The sequence below is a fragment of the Notothenia rossii genome, assembly GCF_949606895.1.
Source record: "Notothenia rossii genome assembly, chromosome: 2".
NCBI classification, from domain to species: Eukaryota; Metazoa; Chordata; class Actinopteri; order Perciformes; family Nototheniidae; genus Notothenia; species Notothenia rossii.
The window spans coordinates 94,448,904-94,468,638 of NC_136904.1; the positions used below are offsets into that span (position 1 = coordinate 94,448,904).

The following is a 19,735-nucleotide window of genomic DNA, read 5'->3' on the forward strand; positions in this document are numbered from 1 at the left end:
ATGCTAAGAAGTACTAAGTTATAATATCATAAACAATATGCTAAAAAAAAGATAAAAACTAAAAAAGTGACCTAAAGATAGTAGTTTAGCTCGAGATGAAGTTTAGATGGCCCTGTAGATTTTGGACCTTGAGCTCAACAGAACCATCGCCACCTTCCGACGGAGGGAGTGTCTCACTTTCCCGTTTCTCAACAGGAACTTCGAGGAGTCTGAGGACGAGCTGAGGGAGGCGGTGGCCGACTCCATGAACAATTTGTTTGTGATGGAGGACGAGGAGAAGTTGGAGGTGCATGATGGGATGGAGGAGGAAGAAGAGGACTCTCAACAGATCCAGCAGGCGGTCGGGGACTCAGCTGCAGACGCTGTTTCCTCCCAGCCTGAAGGAGGTGGCGGTCAGTCGGACGAAAACACGACTTCAAATCGGCCGCAGACGATCTGAGCTCTCACTAACACTCCTCATCTCACTTCAATTCAGATAAAGCTGCCTCAAAGGAATCACTGATTCTCAGCTTGCGTTAGGAGCAGTGAGTGTGATGCTGTACCTATGTGAAGGTTGAGGTACTTCATCACATCACATGTCACATGTTAGACGCTTTTATCCAAAGAGACTTACATACTCAATACTGAGGGCAACGACATGCTGACTGCAGTGGGGTTTGAACCTGAACCCAACACCAACGCACTACTCCACTGCGCCACACGCCGCCACTTGGTGTTTCTACTCCACTACAATTTAAAGGGAAATATTATACTTGTTCCTTTACCACCTTCAGCGTTAGTTATTTTACTGAGACTTCTGCATAAAGAAGCAAATCAAATAAATGTCTGTTTTATTTCAATACGATACAAATATGAACATTTCACTCGTTTTCGGTTATTGTGATTAATTTAGTTTCGTGTTTTGGGATTTATTTAGGATTTTCCTGCATTGGTTACTTTTAATACTTCAACTTCATTTTGCTGATTACAACTACTTTGACTTCAGTAACATGTTCAATGCAGGACTTGTTAACGAGTCTTTCTACACTTCAATCAGGAGAGACTGGTTTCGATGTAACTATATATTCAGTGACAGAAATACACAGAGGGATGATGTTATTAAGAATAGATTAATAATACAAAACTATTTTAATTAAAACTTCATACATTAAATAACATCTTTGCTGTTGGAGACTTTCAATTAAGAAACTGTTATTTATATATTTTATTAAGTGATTTCATGACGACCGGCCGGATGAAGACAAGCCCTCAGCTTCGACAACGGTAGAAAAGTCACATTTGAAATGCCTGATCTGTGTCATAGTTACATCCTGTCCTTTCCACCGCCTGTTTGTCATTATTGTCTGCCCCTGGTGATGTCAGTGTCAAGAGGCCCAGCTGTCTCACTGTTGCCAGATTGTCTTGAGTGTTATGCCGAGCTCTACTGCGTTTTTATATCATCATCCAGTTACAGTGACAGTGATAGTCCACGTTTATAGAAATAGAAAGATCAGGTCGTAGGTATTAAAGGTCCCATGTCATGGAAGTTTCCACTGATCATAATTCCATTGTTGAGGAGGTATACTAGAATAGAAAAATACTGTGCAATTTTTTTTTTAGCTGTCAACCAACTCCCTCTCAGAGGTGACCACGACTCACTCCACAGCATGTCCGAGTCAGGCAGGGGGCTCTTCCTATCGCTGTTTGAGTATACGCTGCACAAAGAGGCAGAGTTGGACAAAAATAATGTTCTAAGTTAGCTCGGCTCATACTTGCCAACCTGAGACCTCAGAAATAGGGAGCATTTCAAAATGCAAAATGGGGGGGGGGGGGGGGGGGCGGGGTGCTAGTTTATCACCGGAGCTGTTAGATTAACATTAACATGCTTATTGTAGTTCTAAGTGCGGCCTGTAGCACCATCCTTGATGGAGATGATGATATGTGTGGGCAGGAAAGGAGTGAGCAGAGAGTAGAGTAGTTGTCGATTCTTGTTCTGTTTTCTGTGACTATCTGCCTCACCCTCTCAGACTTTCAGTTGCGCGCGCTACTAAAGAGACGTGTTACCATGGAAACCAAACAATGGTTTAGCTGTATTAAAGTCAGAGTGGAAACAGTCCTGAGCTATCTGATTTTGTCAGAAATCGGGAGAAATATGACCCCGGGAGGAAACCGGGAGAGGGCAATGAAATCGGGAGTCTCCCGCGAAAATCGGGAGGGTTGACAAGTATGGCTCGGCTGAGCGAAAGGATGCGCCTGCAGTGCATAGAAATAAACCATGCCCAAGGAGGGCTGAACAGTTCATCGTCTCCGTCTCTACTATTTCTCTCCGAGTGCACCGATGAGGAAGCTGCCATCCTTACCCAGTGTGTGCCTTGCTCGTGATTCACCGTGTTTGTGTTGCCACGCAAACAATGTTTCAAAAGTGGTTTCTATGTTGCCCTTTATTTGTGTATGTATTTGCGATAACTGTGTGTCTTTACGCAATACTGTTGGCCTTGCTGTTTGATATATATTGTGCCGCAGGCCCGCAGCACGTGACGGTTTTGTGTGCCCTCCCATGAAAATCATATGCCCTCCCTTTAGATTCGTTCTGGCGCCGGGTCTGGATGTGAGAGACATCTCCTGTGTCTGCAGATGTTTACGCCCATCCCCAATATGTGGATTTGACTCTCTGTAAACTCGTTAAAAGGGCTATCGAGAGATAGGCTGGGCAGAAATGACAGGACAACCCACCCGTGCAGTCAGAACCTTTTGCTGCTCTGACTTGTGATTTGTATTCTCCGGCCGTTGACTTGTAATAAACATCATTGTTTGACATCAAAGCTCCAACTCTCCTCGTGTCTCTCTGAGTCCTGACTCTCCATTGATGCAGAAGTTTCCCTTACAGGTGTGGTTTGTAATTAGGCCTAAGACACATCAGTCCAGTTCTGAAGTCCTGACACTAGTGTCCTGTCTGTCAGACTTCAAAATACTGCTGTTTCAGAAAGCACTGAATGGTTTAGGCCCAAAACACATTTCTGACCTCCTGCTAAATTATGAACCATCCAGATCTCTCAGGTCTTCAGGTCTGCTCTCTGTCCCCAGAGTCAGGTGTTCAGGTCTTCTGGTCTGCTCTCTATCCCTCCAGAGTCAGGTCTTCAGGTCTTCTGGTCTGCTCTCTGTCCCTCCAGAGTCAGGTCTTCAGGTCTTTAGGTCTGCTCTCTGTCCCCAGAGTCAGGTCTCTCAGGTCTTCTGGTCTGCTCTCTGTCCCCGGAGTCAGGTCTCTCAGGTCTTCAGGTCTTCTGGTCTGCTCTCTGTCCCTCCAGAGTCAGGTCTTCAGGTCTTCTGGTCTGCTCTCTGTCCCCAGAGTCAGATCTCTCAGGTCTTCAGGTCTTCTGGTCTGCTCTCTGTCCCTCCAGAGTCAGGTCTTCAGGTCTTCTGGTCTGCTCTCTGTCCCCAGAGTCAGATCTCTCAGGTCTTCAGGTCTTCTGGTCTGCTCTCTGTCCCCAGAGTCAGGTCTCTCAGGTCTTCTGGTCTGCTCTCTGTCCCTCCAGAGTCAGGTCTTCAGGTCTTCTGGTCTGCTCTCTGTCCCCAGAGTCAGGTCTCTCAGGTCTTCTGGTCTGCTCTCTGTCCCCAGAGTCAGGTCTGTCTTCTGGTCTGCTCTCTGTCCCCAGAGTCAGGTCTCACAGGTCTTCTGGTCTGCTCTCTGTCCCTCCAGAGTCAGGTCTTTCAGGTCTTCTGGTCTGCTCTCTGTCCCCAGAGTCAGGTCTCTCAGGTCTTCTGGTCTGCTCTCTATCCCCAGAGTCAGATCTCTCAGGTCTTCTGGTCTGCTTTCTGTCCCCAGAGTCAGATCTGTCTTCTGGTCTGCTCTCTATCCCCAGAATTAGAACTCTCAGGTCTTCTGGTCTGCTCTCTGTCTCCAGAGTCAGATCTCTCAGGTCTTCTGGTCTGCTCTCTGTCCCCAGAGTCAGATCTCTCAGGTCTTCAGGTCTGCTCTCTGTCCCCAGAGTCAGATCTCTCAGGTCTTCTGGTCTGCTCTCTGTCCCCAGAGTCAGGTCTCTCAGTTCTTCTGGTCTGCTCTCTGTCCCTCCAGAGTCAGATCTCTCAGGTCTTCAGGTCTGCTCTCTGTCCCCAGAGTCAGGTCTCTCAGGTCTTCTGGTCTGCTCTCTGTCCCTCCAGAGTCAGATCTCTCAGGTCTTCAGGTCTGCTCTCTGTCCCCAGAGTCAGGTCTCTCAGGTCTTCTGGTCTGCTTTCTGTCCCCAGAGTCAGATCTCTCAGGTCTTCAGGTCTGCTCTCTGTCCCCAGAGTCAGATCTCTCAGGTCTTCTGGTCTGCTTTCTGTCCCCAGAGTCAGATCTGTCTTCTGGTCTGCTCTCTATCCCCAGAATTAGAACTCTCAGGTCTTCTGGTCTGCTCTCTGTCTCCAGAGTCAGATCTCTCAGGTCTTCTGGTCTGCTCTCTGTCCCCAGAGTCAGATCTCTCAGGTCTTCAGGTCTGCTCTCTGTCCCCAGAGTCAGATCTCTCAGGTCTTCTGGTCTGCTCTCTGTCCCCAGAGTCAGGTCTCTCAGTTCTTCTGGTCTGCTCTCTGTCCCTCCAGAGTCAGATCTCTCAGGTCTTCAGGTCTGCTCTCTGTCCCCAGAGTCAGGTCTCTCAGGTCTTCTGGTCTGCTTTCTGTCCCCAGAGTCAGATCTCTCAGGTCTTCAGGTCTGCTCTCTGTCCCCAGAGTCAGATCTCTCAGGTCTTCTGGTCTGCTCTCGGTCCCCAGAGTCAGAACTAAACCTGGAGGAGTTCAGTTATTATGCTCCAAACATCTGGAACAAACTCCCAGAAACCTGCCGGTCCGCTGCAACTCTGACTACTTTTAAATCCAGGCTGAAGACTTTTCTTTTTGGCCGATGCTTTTAATGGAACTTTTCAAATGGTGTTGTGTTATTCATGTTGGATTGTCTTTGCTTTTGAATGACTGCTTTTAAATGCCATTTTATAATATGTTTCTGCTGCACTATTTCTTAATGCTCTAATTGTCTCTCATTTCTGTGAAGCACTTTGAACTGCCTTGTGTTGAAAGGTGCTGTATAAATAAACTTGCCTTGCTAAGGATGAGATGAGTTCTTGTTTCACAGCCTGCAGCAGGAGTCTGTTCCCCCGAGCAGCTTCCTACACAGAGGGGGAACATGATGTGTGTTCAGTTCCTAATTCACCCACTAGGTGGCAGGGGAGATCCTGAGATGATGTGATGCAAGTTTGGTGAAAACACAATCTGAAGAAGAGTTGAGAAAAGTAAAGAATTCTTTACATGACAGCGTGTGTGTGTGTGTGTGTGTGTGTGTGTGTGTGTGTGTGTGAGAGTGACGTGTGCTACGTTTTTTTACATTCTGTTTTTTTTATGTTTTTCTTTTACTCTGAAAGCAGTTCTTCTTCCATCCCTGAGCATGCGCAGTGTGTGCAGAAGTTGTTGTGAAGTGGGACAGGAATACCCGGGTGGGGGGCGTTCCTGAACCTCGACCCTGCAGTGATGTCACACCTGTCCGCGCGCTGCCTGCCTTCACACACAGGCTGAGCTCCGGTGTGTGACCGGCGGACTGTGAGCCCCTGGAGAGTGTTTCCTTCCAGAGACGCTACAACTGCCACAGTATGGGTAGGTGTGTGTGTGTGTGTGTGTGTGTGTGTGTGTGTGTGTGTGTGTGTGTGTGTGTGTGTGTGTGTGTGTGTGTGTGTGTGTGTGTGTGTGTGTGTGTGTGTGTGTGTGTGTGTGTGTGTGTGTGTGTGTGTGTGTGTGTGTGTGTGTCTTTATTATATTGTATCTTTATATAAAGAGCACATTTGAACTTCACATGTTTGAGATATTTTTATTCCATTGTTTATTTTTATTGGACCTTTTACTTCTTATTTGTATGTCTTTATTTGATACTTTCGGTGCACGTGTGCAACAGGAATGCATTCTAACTTTTACTTCCTATAATTCCAATTGTTAGGGTCTGAGACCAGAGGTCGGTGAAGACCCTATTGTAAACGCTCACCAAGTGCCAACCCTGCCAAACACACACAAAACAGGGAAACGACCGGCAAAAGCACAAAAAAATGTTCCGTAATCATGGCGGCAGATAGCGCACAAACCAAACTGCTCTTGGAAGTGTGAAAAAAAACGTACAGGAAGTCAGCTATTTGGAATTTGGCGTTTTTCCAATGCCAAATTAAAAATGGCCGACTTCCTGTACGCCCTCCGTACTTCATCCGATCAACTTCTAGTTTGGCGGGTAGCGTCTCGAGACATGGGGGATGAAAAGTCATACAAATCTCAACTTTTCCCGCTATGTGGCGCCGATATTCACATTCGCTCGATGCTAGGCGATCCCTCGCCATGGAACACGTTGATGTCATAACACCAACTGACATGCTCAGAACGCCGCCGAACATCACATGATGGTTGACACTGCCGCCCTGAACAGCTCTACGTGAAATCTGAGGTTTCATAAAGTGTCGTTACCAAGGCAACGATGTCGCTGTAACTCCAATGGACACGATCCTATCGCCATCAAACTTCACATGTATATCATTGGTCCATGCCTTAAAAGCCCTACGCTATATCTGAGGTCTCATCAAATGCCATTTCCATGGCAACGAATCCCTCACCGTAAAACACGGTATTGCTTTAACTCCTATGGAACTGGTCAGAAAGTGGTCAAACTTCACATGTGTGCTAACAGTCCATCCCTGAAGACATGTACATGTCATTTTTGAAATGTTGTCAAATGCCGTTGCCATGGCAACACAATGCAGGCCACGAAAGGGCCCAGTACTACGGTCCTCAAGACATCTAAGCTTATTATGGGGTGTCATCGTATGGCGTTGCCATGGCGAAGGATCACTCGGCATCAAACAAGATTTTTTTTGTTACTGCTGATCTTCCCACGTTTGGGCAAGTCTTCGTGGTGCGGACAACAGCGGACCTTTATCTTTTTATCCAACCATGTACCTCAGCTTTTTATCTTTATATAAATTCTCCTTTGCTTTTATTTCACATTCTTACATTCACTTCCCATGTTAGTGTAAAAATGTTATTGTTGTATATTGTATTTCATTCACTAAAGTCTGTGTGTCTGTCTGTCTGTCTGTCTGTCTGTCTGTCTGTCTGTCTGTCTGTCTGTCTGTCTGTCTGTCTGTCTGTCTGTCTGTGTGTGTGTGTGTGTGTGCAGAGATGAAGAGGAGGCTCCTGCTGGTGTCTAACTCCACCCTGCACGGCAGCGGGTATCTGGACCACTGTCAGGGAAACATCTCACACTTTTTCGGACGGTACGTTTCCTGCAGCTCTTCCACTTCTCATCACCCGATCACTTTCCTCATAACACTTCTACTACATGTCGACCTTTAAGGCTTTGTACATGATGTAAACATTAAAAGACTAAAATACTAGAATACAAAAAAACATCTCAAAATAGAAAATAAAACAGAACTAAAGATTAACATAGCATGAAAGATGAGACTGCCCGACACACGATGAAGAATCTAAATCTAACTCTGTAAAACACATTATTACTCAAAGTGTCAGCCTGGAGGTAAACGCGCCTCTGTACAGTTTAATGAACGTTTGTGTTTGTGTTTCCCTCAAGAGATGTGAAGAGAGTTCTGTTTGTTCCTTACGCTCTCCACGACAGAGACGCCTACACGAAAACTGCCAGAGACAAGTTCAGCAGTCTGGGTGGGTGTGTGTGTGTGTGTGTGTGTGTGTGTGTGTGTGTGTGTGTGTGTGTGTGTGTGTGTGTGTGTGTGTGTGTGTGTGTGTGTGTGTGTGTGTGTGTGTGTGTGTGTGTGTGTGTGTGTGTGTGTGTGTGTGTGTGTGTGTCTCTCTCTGTGTGTGTGTGTTTGTGTGTGTGTGTGTTGAATAGTATATGAAGGCATCTTGTGGTGGATTTTCCTTTTTTCCCTATATTTAAAAAAGTTTTCTCTTTTTATTGTCCATTTATCTTCTTTGTTTTATCCGTGTATCTTTCTGTATTTTCTCTCCCTATGTATTTCCAGTTTTGTCTCTGTATGGATTTTCTAAGTGTTTTCATTTTGTTATCCTGAGTATTTTGTCTGTGTATTTTCAGTTCTTTGGTATTTTCTTTGTTATATTGAATATTTCATGTGTATTGTTCCTTTGTGTCCGTGCATTAGTTTATATTAAATGATGTTATTTCCCAATGGTCCTGTGTTTGGCCCCTGCAGGTTACGAGGTGGACGGGATCCACGAGGCCCCGGACCCCGTCGCCGCTGTGAGGAAGGCTGAGGGGATCTTTATAGGTGAGGAGCAGCTGACGTACCTGTGGACGAACCTGTAGACGTACCTGTAGACGAACCTGTAGACGTACCTGTAGACGAACCTGTAGACGTACCTGTAGACGAACCTGTAGACGTACCAGTAGACGAACCTGTAGACGTACCTGTAGACGTACCTGTAGACGTACCTGTAGACGAACCTGTAGACGTACCTGTAGACGAACCTGTAGACGTACCAGTAGACGTACCTGTAGACGAACCTGTAGACGTACCTGTAGACGTACCTGTAGACGAACCTGTAGACGTACCAGTAGACGTACCTGTAGACGAACCTGTAGACGTACCTGTAGACGAACCTGTAGACGTACCAGTAGACGAACCTGTAGACGTACCTGTAGACGTACCTGTAGACGTACCTGTAGACGAACCTGTAGACGTACCTGTAGACGAACCTGTAGACGTACCTGTAGACGAACCTGTAGACGTACCAGTAGACGAACCTGTAGACGTACCTGTAGACGAACCTGTAGACGTACCTGTAGACGAACCTGTAGACGAACCTGTAGACGTACCTGTAGACGAACCTGTAGACGTACCAGTAGACGTACCTGTAGACGAACCTGTAGACGTACCTGTAGACGTACCTGTAGACGAACCTGTAGACGTACCAGTAGACGTACCTGTAGACGTACCAGTAGACGTACCTGTAGACGAACCTGTAGACGTACCTGTAGACGTACCTGTAGACGAACCTGTAGACGTACCTGTAGACGAACCTGTAGACGTACCTGTAGACGTACCTGTAGACGAACCTGTAGACGTACCTGTAGACGAACTTGTAGACGAACTTGTAGATGTGAATGTCAGTGTGTGTGTTTCAGGAGGAGGAAACACGTTCCGACTGCTGAAGAGTCTCTATGACAACAAGGTGCTGACAGAGATCAGGAAGAGAGTGCTGGAGGTGACTCACACACACACACACACACACACACACACACACACACACACACACACACACACACACACACACACACACACACACACACACACACACACACACACACACACACACACACACACACACACACACACACACACACACACACACACACACACACACACACACACACACACACACACACACACACACACACACACACACACACACACATAAATCTACTCACTCTTACTTTACCCCCCCCTCCCCAGGATGGTGTCCCCTACATGGGCTCCAGCGCCGGCACCAACGTGGCGACGGTCAGCATCAACACCACCAACGACATGCCCATCGTGTGCCCGCCCTGCTTCTCCGCCCTGAGCCTCGTCCCCTTCAACATCAACCCCCACTTCCTGGACCTCGACCCCAACAGCCGCCACATGGGGGTGCGTCACAAAACTCAATGAGCAAAAACATATTCACTTAATTATTTTCAGCTTTTTGTAATAATCTACTCTCCAGTGTAGGGAACCTGGTCACGTTGAGTACCCCGACGTTTTATCAGAATCAGAAACAGGTTTATCTCCAGGCGGGTTGACACGTACGAGGAATTTGACCTGGTGTCGTGGTGCGTACATACAAGTGAAACAGAAATGGAAAACACAGATAGAAAAATATTAAAAAAAAACTATGATAACATATCAAAAATATAGTAACATTTACAGTGGGGCAAAAAAGTATTTAGTCAGCCACCAATTGAGCAAGTTCTCCCACTTAAAAAGATGAGAGAGGCCTGTCATTTTCATCCCAGGTATACCTCAACTATGAGAGACAGAATGAGAAAAACAAAATCCAGAAAATCACATTGTCTGATTTTTAAAGAATTTATTTGCAAATGATGGAAAATAAGTATTTGGTCAAAAACAAAAGTTCATCTCAATACTTAGTTATAGACCCTTTGTTGGCAATGACAGAGGTCAAACGTTTTCTGTAAGTCTTCACAAGGTTTTCACTGTTGCTGGTATTTAGGCCCATTCCTCCATGCAGATCTCCTCTAGAGCAGTGATGTGTTGGGGCTGTTGCTAGGCAACACGGACTTTCAACTCCCTCCAAAGATTTTCTATGGGGTTGAGATCTGGAGACTGGCTAGGCCACTCCAGGACCTTGAAATGCTTCTTACGAAGCCACTCCTTCGTTGCCCGGGCGGTGTGTTTGGGATCATTGTCATGCTGAAAGACCCAGCCACGTTTCATCTTCAATGCCCTTGCTGATGGAAGGAGGTTGTCTCTCAAAATCTCACGATACATGGCCCCATTCATTCTTTCCTTTACACGGATCAGTGGTCCTGGTCCCTTTGCAGAAACACAGCCCCAAAGCATGATGTCCCCCCCCCATGTTTCACAGTAGGTGTTCTTTGGATGCAACTCAGCATTCTTTCTCCTCCAAACACGTCTAGTTGAGTTTTTACCAAAAGGTTCTATTTTGGTTTCATCTGACCATATGACATTCTCCCAATCCTCTTCTGGATCATCTAAATGCTCTCTAGCAAACTTCAGACGGGCCTGGACACTGCCGGATGCTAACCTGCATATGTTGGACAATTTGCACAATTAGCATCATGCAGTTATGGCTTGGACCATTTTGGAGTGTTTTTGGACGTTATTGAGGATGTTGAATACATTTCTGCCATTTTTAGCATCAAAAATGGCAGTTTTAAGTCCCCTAAAACTATCGAGTCTTCTGGCCAATCAGAATCAAGATTGTTGCCGGAAGTCCCCACGGAGAATAACTTTGCGGTAGAACTATTCTTTATACATCCATGGGTACAACTTCAGATAGAAATGAACATGTAATGAAATATGACCCCAGTTTGATGATTTACAGGTCACAGAACAATGGGGGCTATCTACCCTTACCCACAATCTCCTCTTTGCTCTTCTCTCTGAGTGGAGCAGCAAGCTGTCAGAACAGTGAAAAGAAACAATGGCGTCAAATATTATTAATATGTCGGGTAGTAATAGATGTATTTATTTTCTTCTCAGTGTTCCACCCTCTCATTAAACCTTTAAAGCATTCTTCAGTTCTGTGAAGGGATATGAGGGAGATATGCCCCGTACTGCACTTTCATTAATAATGTATGCTGAAAGGCGTGTATATTACTGCACAATCTTTTGTTGAAGAGATTTGAGTGGTTCAACATTCTGGATTCATTGACTAAGGAAAAAGTGGGTCCCGAGGTCTGACCGGTCGAGAACCACTGCTCTAGTTCCTGTCGCCTCCTTCCTGTGGTTCCTCTCTGCCACGTGAGACATACTTTACCACTTTACAGCAAGTGACTTCGAGTTTAAATCATAAAGGACTGATAAAAGGAAGCAGCTGATAAACCCTCAGCCAATCAGAGCCAGCTAGATTATCACAAAGAGTTCAGTGTTGAGACGCTCAGCGTTTTACTGCAGGCTTCTCCATAAACATCTGATTAAAGTCCTTCTTCATATCACTGAGCCTCTGCAGCAGCTCAGGGAGCGACACTAAGTCAAAATACACCGATACAAGTACAAGTTAAAACCCTAATTAGTTCATTATTTTTAGAAGAATGAGTATTTACTCTGGTACTTCTACTTTTACTGTAGATCTGAGTACTTCTACTTTTACTCAAGACAAGATCTGAGTACTTCTACTTCTACTCAAGACAAGATCTGAGTACTTCTACTTTTACTCAAGTACAAGATCTGAGTACTTCTACTTTTACTCAAGTACAAGATCTGAGTACTTCTACTTTTACTCAAGTACAAGATCTGAGTACTTCTACTTTTACTCAAGTACAAGATCTGAGTACTTCTACTTTTACTCAAGTACAAGATCTGAGTACTTCTACTTTCACTCAAGTACAAGATCTGAGTACTTCTACTTTTACTAAGTACAAGATCTGAGTACTTCTACTTTTACTAAGTACAAGATCTGAGTACTTCTACTTTTACTCAAGTACAAGATCTGATTACTTCTACTTTTACTCAAGTACAAGATCTGAGTACTTCTACTTTTACTCAAGTACAAGATCTGAGTACTTCTACTTTTACTCAAGTACAAGATCTGAGTACTTCTACTTTCACTCAAGTACAAGATCTGAGTACTTCTACTTTTACTAAGTACAAGATCTGAGTACTTCTACTTTTACTAAGTACAACATCTGAGTACTTCTACTCTTACTCAAGAACAAGATCTGAGTACTTTTACTTTTACTCAAGTACAAGATCTGAGTACTTCTACTTTTACTCAAGTACAAGATCTGAGTACTTCTACTTTTACTCAAGTACAAGATCTGAGTACTTCTACTTTTACTCAAGTACAAGATCTGAGTACTTCTACTTTTACTCAAGTACATGATCTGAGTACTTCTACTTCTACTCAAGAACAAGATCTGAGTACTTCTACTTTTACTCAAGACAAGATCTGAGTACTTTTACTACAAGATCTGAGTACTTTTACTACAAGATCTGAGTACTTCTCCCTCCTCTGGTAATACTTGTGTACTTTAGCTACTTGTAGTGTCGCTCCCTGAGCTGCTGCAGAGGCTCAGTGATATGAAGAAGGACTTTAATCAGATGTTTATGGAGAAGCCTGCAGTAAAACGCTGAGCGTCTCAACACTGAACTCTTTGTGATAATCTAGCTGGCTCTGATTGGCTGAGGGTTTATCAGCTGCTTCCTTTTATCAGTCCTTTATGATTTAAACTCGAAGTCACTTGCTGTAAAGTGGTAAAGTATGTCTCACGTGGCAGAGAGGAACCACAGGAAGGAGGCGACAGGAACAACTGCTACAGTCATCAAAAATCAATGCAGCGTCAGCAAATGGAAATACAGTTACAGTTCAGGCTGAATGTACTGTGGAGGTCCGCCTCTATAGAAACACTACATGCTGACATTCAAACAGATTTCAATTTACTTTATTGATTCCAATTTGGGAAATGATTTGGTTCCAGCAGCATGTTTAAAATGTAATAAAGCAGTATATTAATGAGGAAACATTTCAACATTTGTGGAAAAGCAAACCACTTCACGGCGTATACTGCCACCCGGAGTCCCCGGCCGGAAGTCCCCGGAGTTAGGGACTGGCCTTCAGAGTAAATCGCAAGAACGTTAGTCTGTCTGCGTTTGTGCGCTGGGCTAATGCTAATGCTAATAATGCTAATGCAAGGATAATAAAATGGCAGCTTCATAAAACGTTTTGGGAGTTTTATGGGGCGTGGTTTGCAATCCGCCCAGCCAATCAGACATAAGAACCTTTTTCTCCCACGAAAGTCCCTGCTCTCTAGCAGGGACGGAAAAGGGGGTAAAAAGGTTCTGATGAACTCATTTTAGTTCCGGCTCTTTTTGGTGTGAACGCGACATTTCGGAACTATTTCGGAACTAAAGTGGGAAAAGTACTGCGGTGTGAACACGGCTATTGATACAGCAGGATAATATCCACATATTAACACCACTTAAACTCTAATGCTAACTTTCTACTGGCTGTTTGAATCCCTCAAAGCATTATGGGAAGTGTTGTTTTTATTGCTTTTGTGCAGGAGAGCAGAGAGCAGAGGATCACCCAGTACCACGAGGAACCAGATACTCCAAGTGTCCTGGTGAGAATGTATTCCTCATCTCACCTGTAAATAAAAACTCAAATCTTCTTCCATGATTACACATTTCTACTGGCCTCATTGCCTTTTTAAATAACTGTTTTGCTGGCATCAGTTCAAGTCAGCACTTCCTCAAAAAAAGTTTGACATTAAAAATACTCCAGCAGATCCATGTTACAGAATCTCCTCGCCTTTATAGGTGTGCTTTTATTGTGAAAGATCAGCAAGTAGTGTCAGTGATTTCAATGTTAATACGGAAGAGGATTAGAGCCACATGTGGACATTTTAAACATCTGACCAAACGTTTTTTGAGTTCTGAGGTTAATCTCAGGAATCAGAGAAAAAAGTCAAAAATCTGAGATTCAGAGGGAAAAAGTCAGAATTATTAGAAAAATATAAAAAGTTCTGACATATTTAATATTCTCAAGAAAAAAGTCTGAATTCTAAGAAAAAAATAAAAGATTGAGGAAAATTCAGAATGTTATATGTGTCCCTAATCCTCTTCCGTAGATTTGAAATAAAAATCAGATTTTCCAATTATTTAAAAAATAAGGATTCTGATGTTAAATCTGTGTAAACTATCAAATGCAAAAGGTTAATATGAAGTTAATACAAAATTGGTGTAAGGACAGAACGAGAGCTTTTGGAAATGTACCATATCAGCCATTAGAGCACAATATATCTAATGTTATTTACTGTCAGTCGGCCGCACACACTGTTCGCCGGCCAAGAAGGAGAAATATATTATTTGTATGAGTTTTTATTTGAGGATTTAAAGAGATGTTTTGCCTTGCCAGGGTCTGAGGGAGGGGTCTCTGCTGCTGGTGGAGGGAAACAAAGCCACGCTGCTGGGAACCACCAGGGCTCGACTCTTCACCAGGTAACACAAATGGAAAAACCAAAATGTAAAGAATAAAATCTAATTCTGAGGAACATTTTGAGAAGAAATTCAACATTTAGGAAAAATTCCGAACCCCCCCCCCCCCCTGTAAATTCAAAAGCAGGACTTTAAGGAGTATTTTCAGATTGTTATGAATATTCTTACTGCAGTTTCTGTGTATTTCCTTCAGCTGAAAGTACATCAGTAATAATTATCATGATGCGTTTGTGTTTTAGGGGAAAGCCTACGGTGGATTACGACCCAGGAAGTGACCTCAGCTTCCTGCTGACACATTGACCAATCAGAGGGAAGCAGGATGACACCCTTACATTACTCAGATTGGCATTTTAGTCAAAACTAAATAAATATCTTAAATCCATTGTGTCACTGTGCAGAAGTTTTCTGACTTAAGTTAAATATAGTTTTACTTGTAGATGAATTGAATATATATTCTTTGTGCTGCTTTATGTGAAGCTACTTTAAGCAGCGGATTAGCTTAGCTTAGCATAAAGACTGGAAACAGGCTCGGTCATAAAGTTGAGTAAATGCATCTAACAGATATGAGTGGTGATGTTCGCCTCATGCAAAAGTATTTCTTTAACAAAACCTGAAGTAAATTAAAAAGAAAACTTATATTTTGTAATAAATCTTTGTGATACAAGAGGGAAAAAAAGTTCTGACAAGTCTGAATGCTAAGAAAGGGACATTTCTGAATTCTGACAAAAGAAATCTGGAAAAAAGTCTGAATTCTGAGAAAAGTCAAGAAAGGGAAAAAGTCGAGATTCTGAGAAAAAATGGTCAACAATTTGAAAAAAAAGCAAAAAATTCTGAGATAAGACAGAAAAATTGAAAGAAGTCATATTTCTGAAAAAAGTGTAGATTCTGAGAAAACAGGAATCCTTTTATCTGAAAAACATTATTCCTCTGATAAAACAACATGGACAAAAGACAAAAATAAATGTGAACAAATCTGTTTATTTCAGTTTACAGGTGAAATCATCATCTTATGAAAAAGTTATTTTTTAGGTGAAAGAATACATGCATCAAAAATACTCCTTATATTCTCCGGCAGAAAGAAAGAATTAAATACCAAACAAAGCTAAAACAAACCAAGACTTTTTATTGTTAACTGATTTTCCATCTTATTTAGACTTTGAACTCTTTTCTATAAAGGACTTTTTTTTTTATGACACAGGTTATGAATCATTTCTAACAGGATATGAAAATGACACGGCATAGAACCACATGTTTTCCCGTATCAAGATAGATTTTCCAACGAGATGTCGTGTTGAAGCTTGCCGGTGGGCGTGTCTGGCGTGCAACCAACAACAATCACATGAATCTCCCGCCCCGGACACACAAGCACGCGGTTTGATTGGCTAGAGCTCGTACTGGCATATGATTTCATTGGCTGGCGCTTCCGTCGACGCTTCAAAAGTTGAACTTTTCTCAACTTTCGAAGCGAGCAACGGAGGCAAAGCGATGCGACGGAACCACAATGCAGTTCGGCAAAGCGTGACGCCACCCCAAGTGAATGGGAAGCGTCTCCGTTGAAGCACGTGATGCTGCCGTGTGGACGTACCGTTAAGTCCCTTGAAATATAAACTGCATATTAATCGAAGGTATTAATACCTCTGTTTAAATCCACCAGTGGGGTAACACATTCCGAAAACCATTGACATGTCAGTTTTTCCTCTAATTTACACTGCTCTCCTGAAATATTTTAATTTGAAATATAACCAGGCGAGTGTTTCACATGTTGTTTAATCGTCTCTCCTCGGTGTGTACGGGCCTTTAGACACACGTCTATTCTCACTCCTGAAAACACGCTCGGTGACGACAGAAATTTCACTAAATTGCATCTTTTGAGAATATTTTGAAGCGACTGAGTTAAAGGCGACTTCAGTCCTGTTGAACCCTGATGGACATGATATAAATAAAAGTCTTGACAAGTTTACGTTTTAAAGAAATCTCTGTTCGATTGACCTCCATCTCGATGCAAAAACTTAGAGGAATTGATACATATGTGTAAGCAAGTAGACATTAGTGCATGTTAAACATCTGCGGAGGAATTTAAGTTTCAGGACGAAATTTAGTGGAACAAAAAACACGAAAGCATTGAATAACAATTAACAACTAAAAAACACACTGCGATCTAAGTGTTCCTGTGGAGTGATTTCTCTGTGATTGTTAATTCATGAAGCTAACCCAATATGGGTAAATTCATAGCCAATTGTTTTGTTTTTCATACATTCGCACACACACATAATAAAATGGCAACCTGCTTTTTTGCATTTTCACTATCAGAAAAAGCTGCCAGATACAACTCTTAAATCTGAGGACAAATAACACTATTACAAAAACAGCAACAGGTAACAGGTGTAAAGAGCAAAGGAGCCTCAGTGCAGGAAAGTTACAGCTGACTGACAGGTGTGTTAAGCCCCGCCCCCTTAGTTGATGTTGCTGCGCTAGTAAACGTTTCTGTTCTTGTTCACCTGCACTATCTTTAATGTCCAGCAGGGGACTTTTCTGATTTAATTGAAGTCTATGAAAACATTTTCTTTATTTACCTAATTTTCCTGACGAGTTCAGGGTCTCAAAAGCTAGATTTAAGTCCGGTTCAACACAGCATGATTTTCATTATGGTCCCATTTAGAGTCAAATAGACGATAAGCTGGGTATGCTACTGGTACGTCAGGTTAGAGACGTAGCCTCTGCTCTAAATGTGTAGCCTTTAACAGGCTTTTAAATATACTTGTCATGGCTACATGCTAAGCTAAACAAATAGCTCCTGTTAATGCAGACCTTAGCTAGCTAAGGTTACCTGGAGTCTGCTAGAGCAGGACAAAGCCGCTAATATTCACATAAAAGTGAATGAATGAATGAGCCAAAGCTAATGCCGTTAGCTCATGACATGCTAACTCTTTTCATTGAAAGTAAGGCTTGGTTTCTAAGGTAAAGACAGCTAGCTGGACGTGCTAACGTTTGAGCAGTTTAGTAATGAGCTGTTTACCTATAACCTGAAAACTAAGAATATATGGAAGTTGAAAAATGCTCCACTTTAAGGAATGTGACTGACGGATCTGTCGTGCCTGGCTGTGATTGGACGTCACCATTCAGGGGGGCGGGTCTTATTCAACAGTCAATTTTACAATTTACAAACTCATAACTTGCATTGATTTTTCCACCCAAACATAAAAAATAAAACATATTGAAATGAGCTGGACTCAATTTAATTATAATCAGCAAGGGTTTTTTAGAAAAAATACATAAAATAAAATACTGAAAAGACACAAAACCAGATCCCCAAAGCAGAGCAGTATTGACACCAATCACACCCCCCCCCCCCCCAAAAAAAAAAAACACACAAAGTAAAGTAATATATCAGGGGAAATATATTAATGTAACACTCCTTATCCATATCACACCATAGCAAACTGAACCATGTTTATCCAAAAATAGAGCGCTAATCCGGCGCTATTCATTTTATTTATTGCTAACGCATCATCATATTGCTGTCTCAAAATAGATTTTAAACTTCACTAATGTTCTCATTATCTTATGAGAATAAAGGCCACGACCACATTCCTCGGGTCAACACTCATTTGTATTTTTAATAACATTATCCTCATTTTAAGTAACGTTGTTTCCGTAAACGTACAAAAATATTGCATTGGAACAGCGACGATTTAATGTTGATTATTGACTTATAAACAAAAGGTGTCCTCTTAATTAATTCTAGAGCTTTTATTAAATAGCTTCACAGCTAACGTCCTTTAAAAACTAGCACAGCTTCACTACAGGCTCCAATCATTTCACAAAACAGTGTTGTTGATCGGGGTTAAAAAACAAATGGCCTATCAGCAGTTCTGGACTTTCTGGGCAACGAGCGCCTACAGTTTCATCTTTCCGGGGTCAGAAAATGTGCAAATTAAATATCAGGCCACACACTCTGCAGAATACGTTGGAAAACAACAACTTTTGACCCAGGATGCGTTCAGAGACTTCAGTCAAAGGGAGAAGGTGGACAGTTTGGAAACTACTCTTTCCAACTGCTAGTTAGCTTAGCATAAAGACTGTAAACAATGGGAAACAGCTAGCCTCTGACTGATCCAGCACTTCTTAAACTCATACATTAATTATTTAATGCTTGCAAAAACCCAAATAAAACAACGGTAAATACACAACCCTCTTTAAAAGAACAATTACTGCTTCAACATCATGATTATTATCAAGATATTAAGGTCAACTGCACAGAGCCAGGCTAGCTGTTTCCAGTCTGTATGCTAAGCTAGGCTAAGAGGCAGCTAGCTTTAGTTCCATTTGTCTTTTGGCACAAACACAACATGATTACTAATTTAAAAAAACTCCAGTACCGTTTTTCTGCCCCTGGACAGTGAATACAGTGAAACCTGAAAGGACGACCTTTGACCTCTAGGCGTCCGTGTTGCCGTTCTCCTCCGGCTGCAGCTGCTCCTTTTCAGTGCAATCCTCCTGGGGGGGTCGCACTCGCTTAAAGAAACCCAGCTGAGGAGCAAGAGAAGAAGAAGGAGGTTTGTTTGTGTACAGTGGGAGAAGTACTCAGATCTGGCACTTGAGTAAAAGTAGAAGTACTCAGAGATTGTGCTAGAGCGTCTGCAGCATTAACTCCCTTTCAAAAATAAAAGCCTGGCTGTGTTCTCACCTTGTACATGATGAAGATGAGGAGCGCCAGCAGCAGAAGACCCGCCAGAACCGCCAGCGCCACCACCCAGCCGGGCACCGAGGTGGGGATATCCGTTGCCCATATCACCGACAGACTCACCTGCACACACACACACACACACACATACGGGTCAATGTGAACTAAAAGGACACTTCTCCCCAAACACGTTTTTTGCATCGTTAGAGGGACACCCCTTTCCACTTGCTCCACAAATTATGTTGAATATCAAAACATCTATTTTTAACCGTGGAACATACATCGCACTTCAAATGTTGAATACACAAAACACAACTCAAAAGAGAACAACCTGAGACCATGGTGAACTATGAGGACATTAGATAATGAGATGCATAAACTCCGCCCATGACACAAATGG

At 42.9% G+C, this 19,735-nt stretch overlaps 3 protein-coding genes across 7 annotated transcripts in view; 2 read left to right on the forward strand and 1 right to left on the reverse strand.

Moving 5' to 3' along the window:
* Positions 1–1,797, forward strand: part of LOC307030482 (uncharacterized protein) — a 36,720-nt gene extending 34,923 nt beyond the window's left edge. For all 5 annotated transcript variants that reach the window (XM_079666943.1, XM_079666944.1, XM_079666947.1 and 2 more), the window contains one exon: positions 196–1,797. In XM_079666943.1, coding sequence (XP_079523069.1) covers positions 196–439 — 244 coding nt within the window. In that variant the 3' untranslated portion in view covers positions 440–1,797. The remainder of the gene's footprint in view (positions 1–195) is intronic.
* Positions 1,798–5,347: 3,550 nt separating this feature from the next.
* Positions 5,348–15,033, forward strand: LOC307028843 (alpha-aspartyl dipeptidase). The gene is made up of 9 exons (XM_079664188.1): positions 5,348–5,595; positions 7,154–7,250; positions 7,568–7,656; positions 8,166–8,240; positions 9,098–9,177; positions 9,426–9,599; positions 13,718–13,777; positions 14,572–14,654; positions 14,891–15,033. Exons 1-9 carry the CDS (start codon positions 5,592–5,594, stop codon positions 14,949–14,951), a joined length of 723 nt encoding a protein of 240 aa, XP_079520314.1. The 5' UTR covers positions 5,348–5,591; the 3' UTR covers positions 14,952–15,033.
* Positions 15,034–15,609: 576 nt separating this feature from the next.
* The window catches only part of itgav (integrin, alpha V), a 49,884-nt gene continuing 45,758 nt past the window's right edge, over positions 15,610–19,735 (reverse strand). Inside the window, 2 exon segments of the mRNA XM_079664187.1 lie at positions 15,610–19,181; positions 19,339–19,458. Of these exon segments, the coding sequence (XP_079520313.1) occupies positions 19,089–19,181; positions 19,339–19,458 (213 nt within the window). The 3' untranslated portion in view covers positions 15,610–19,088.

Excerpts from the sequence above, each read along its gene's own strand:
- LOC307028843 (XM_079664188.1), top strand. Across the intron at positions 9,178-9,425 it reads TCAGGAAGAGAGTGCTGGAG|GATGGTGTCCCCTACATGGG; the intron begins GTGACTCACACA and ends CCCCCTCCCCAG. Across the intron at positions 14,655-14,890 it reads AGGGCTCGACTCTTCACCAG|GGGAAAGCCTACGGTGGATT; the intron begins GTAACACAAATG and ends TTTGTGTTTTAG.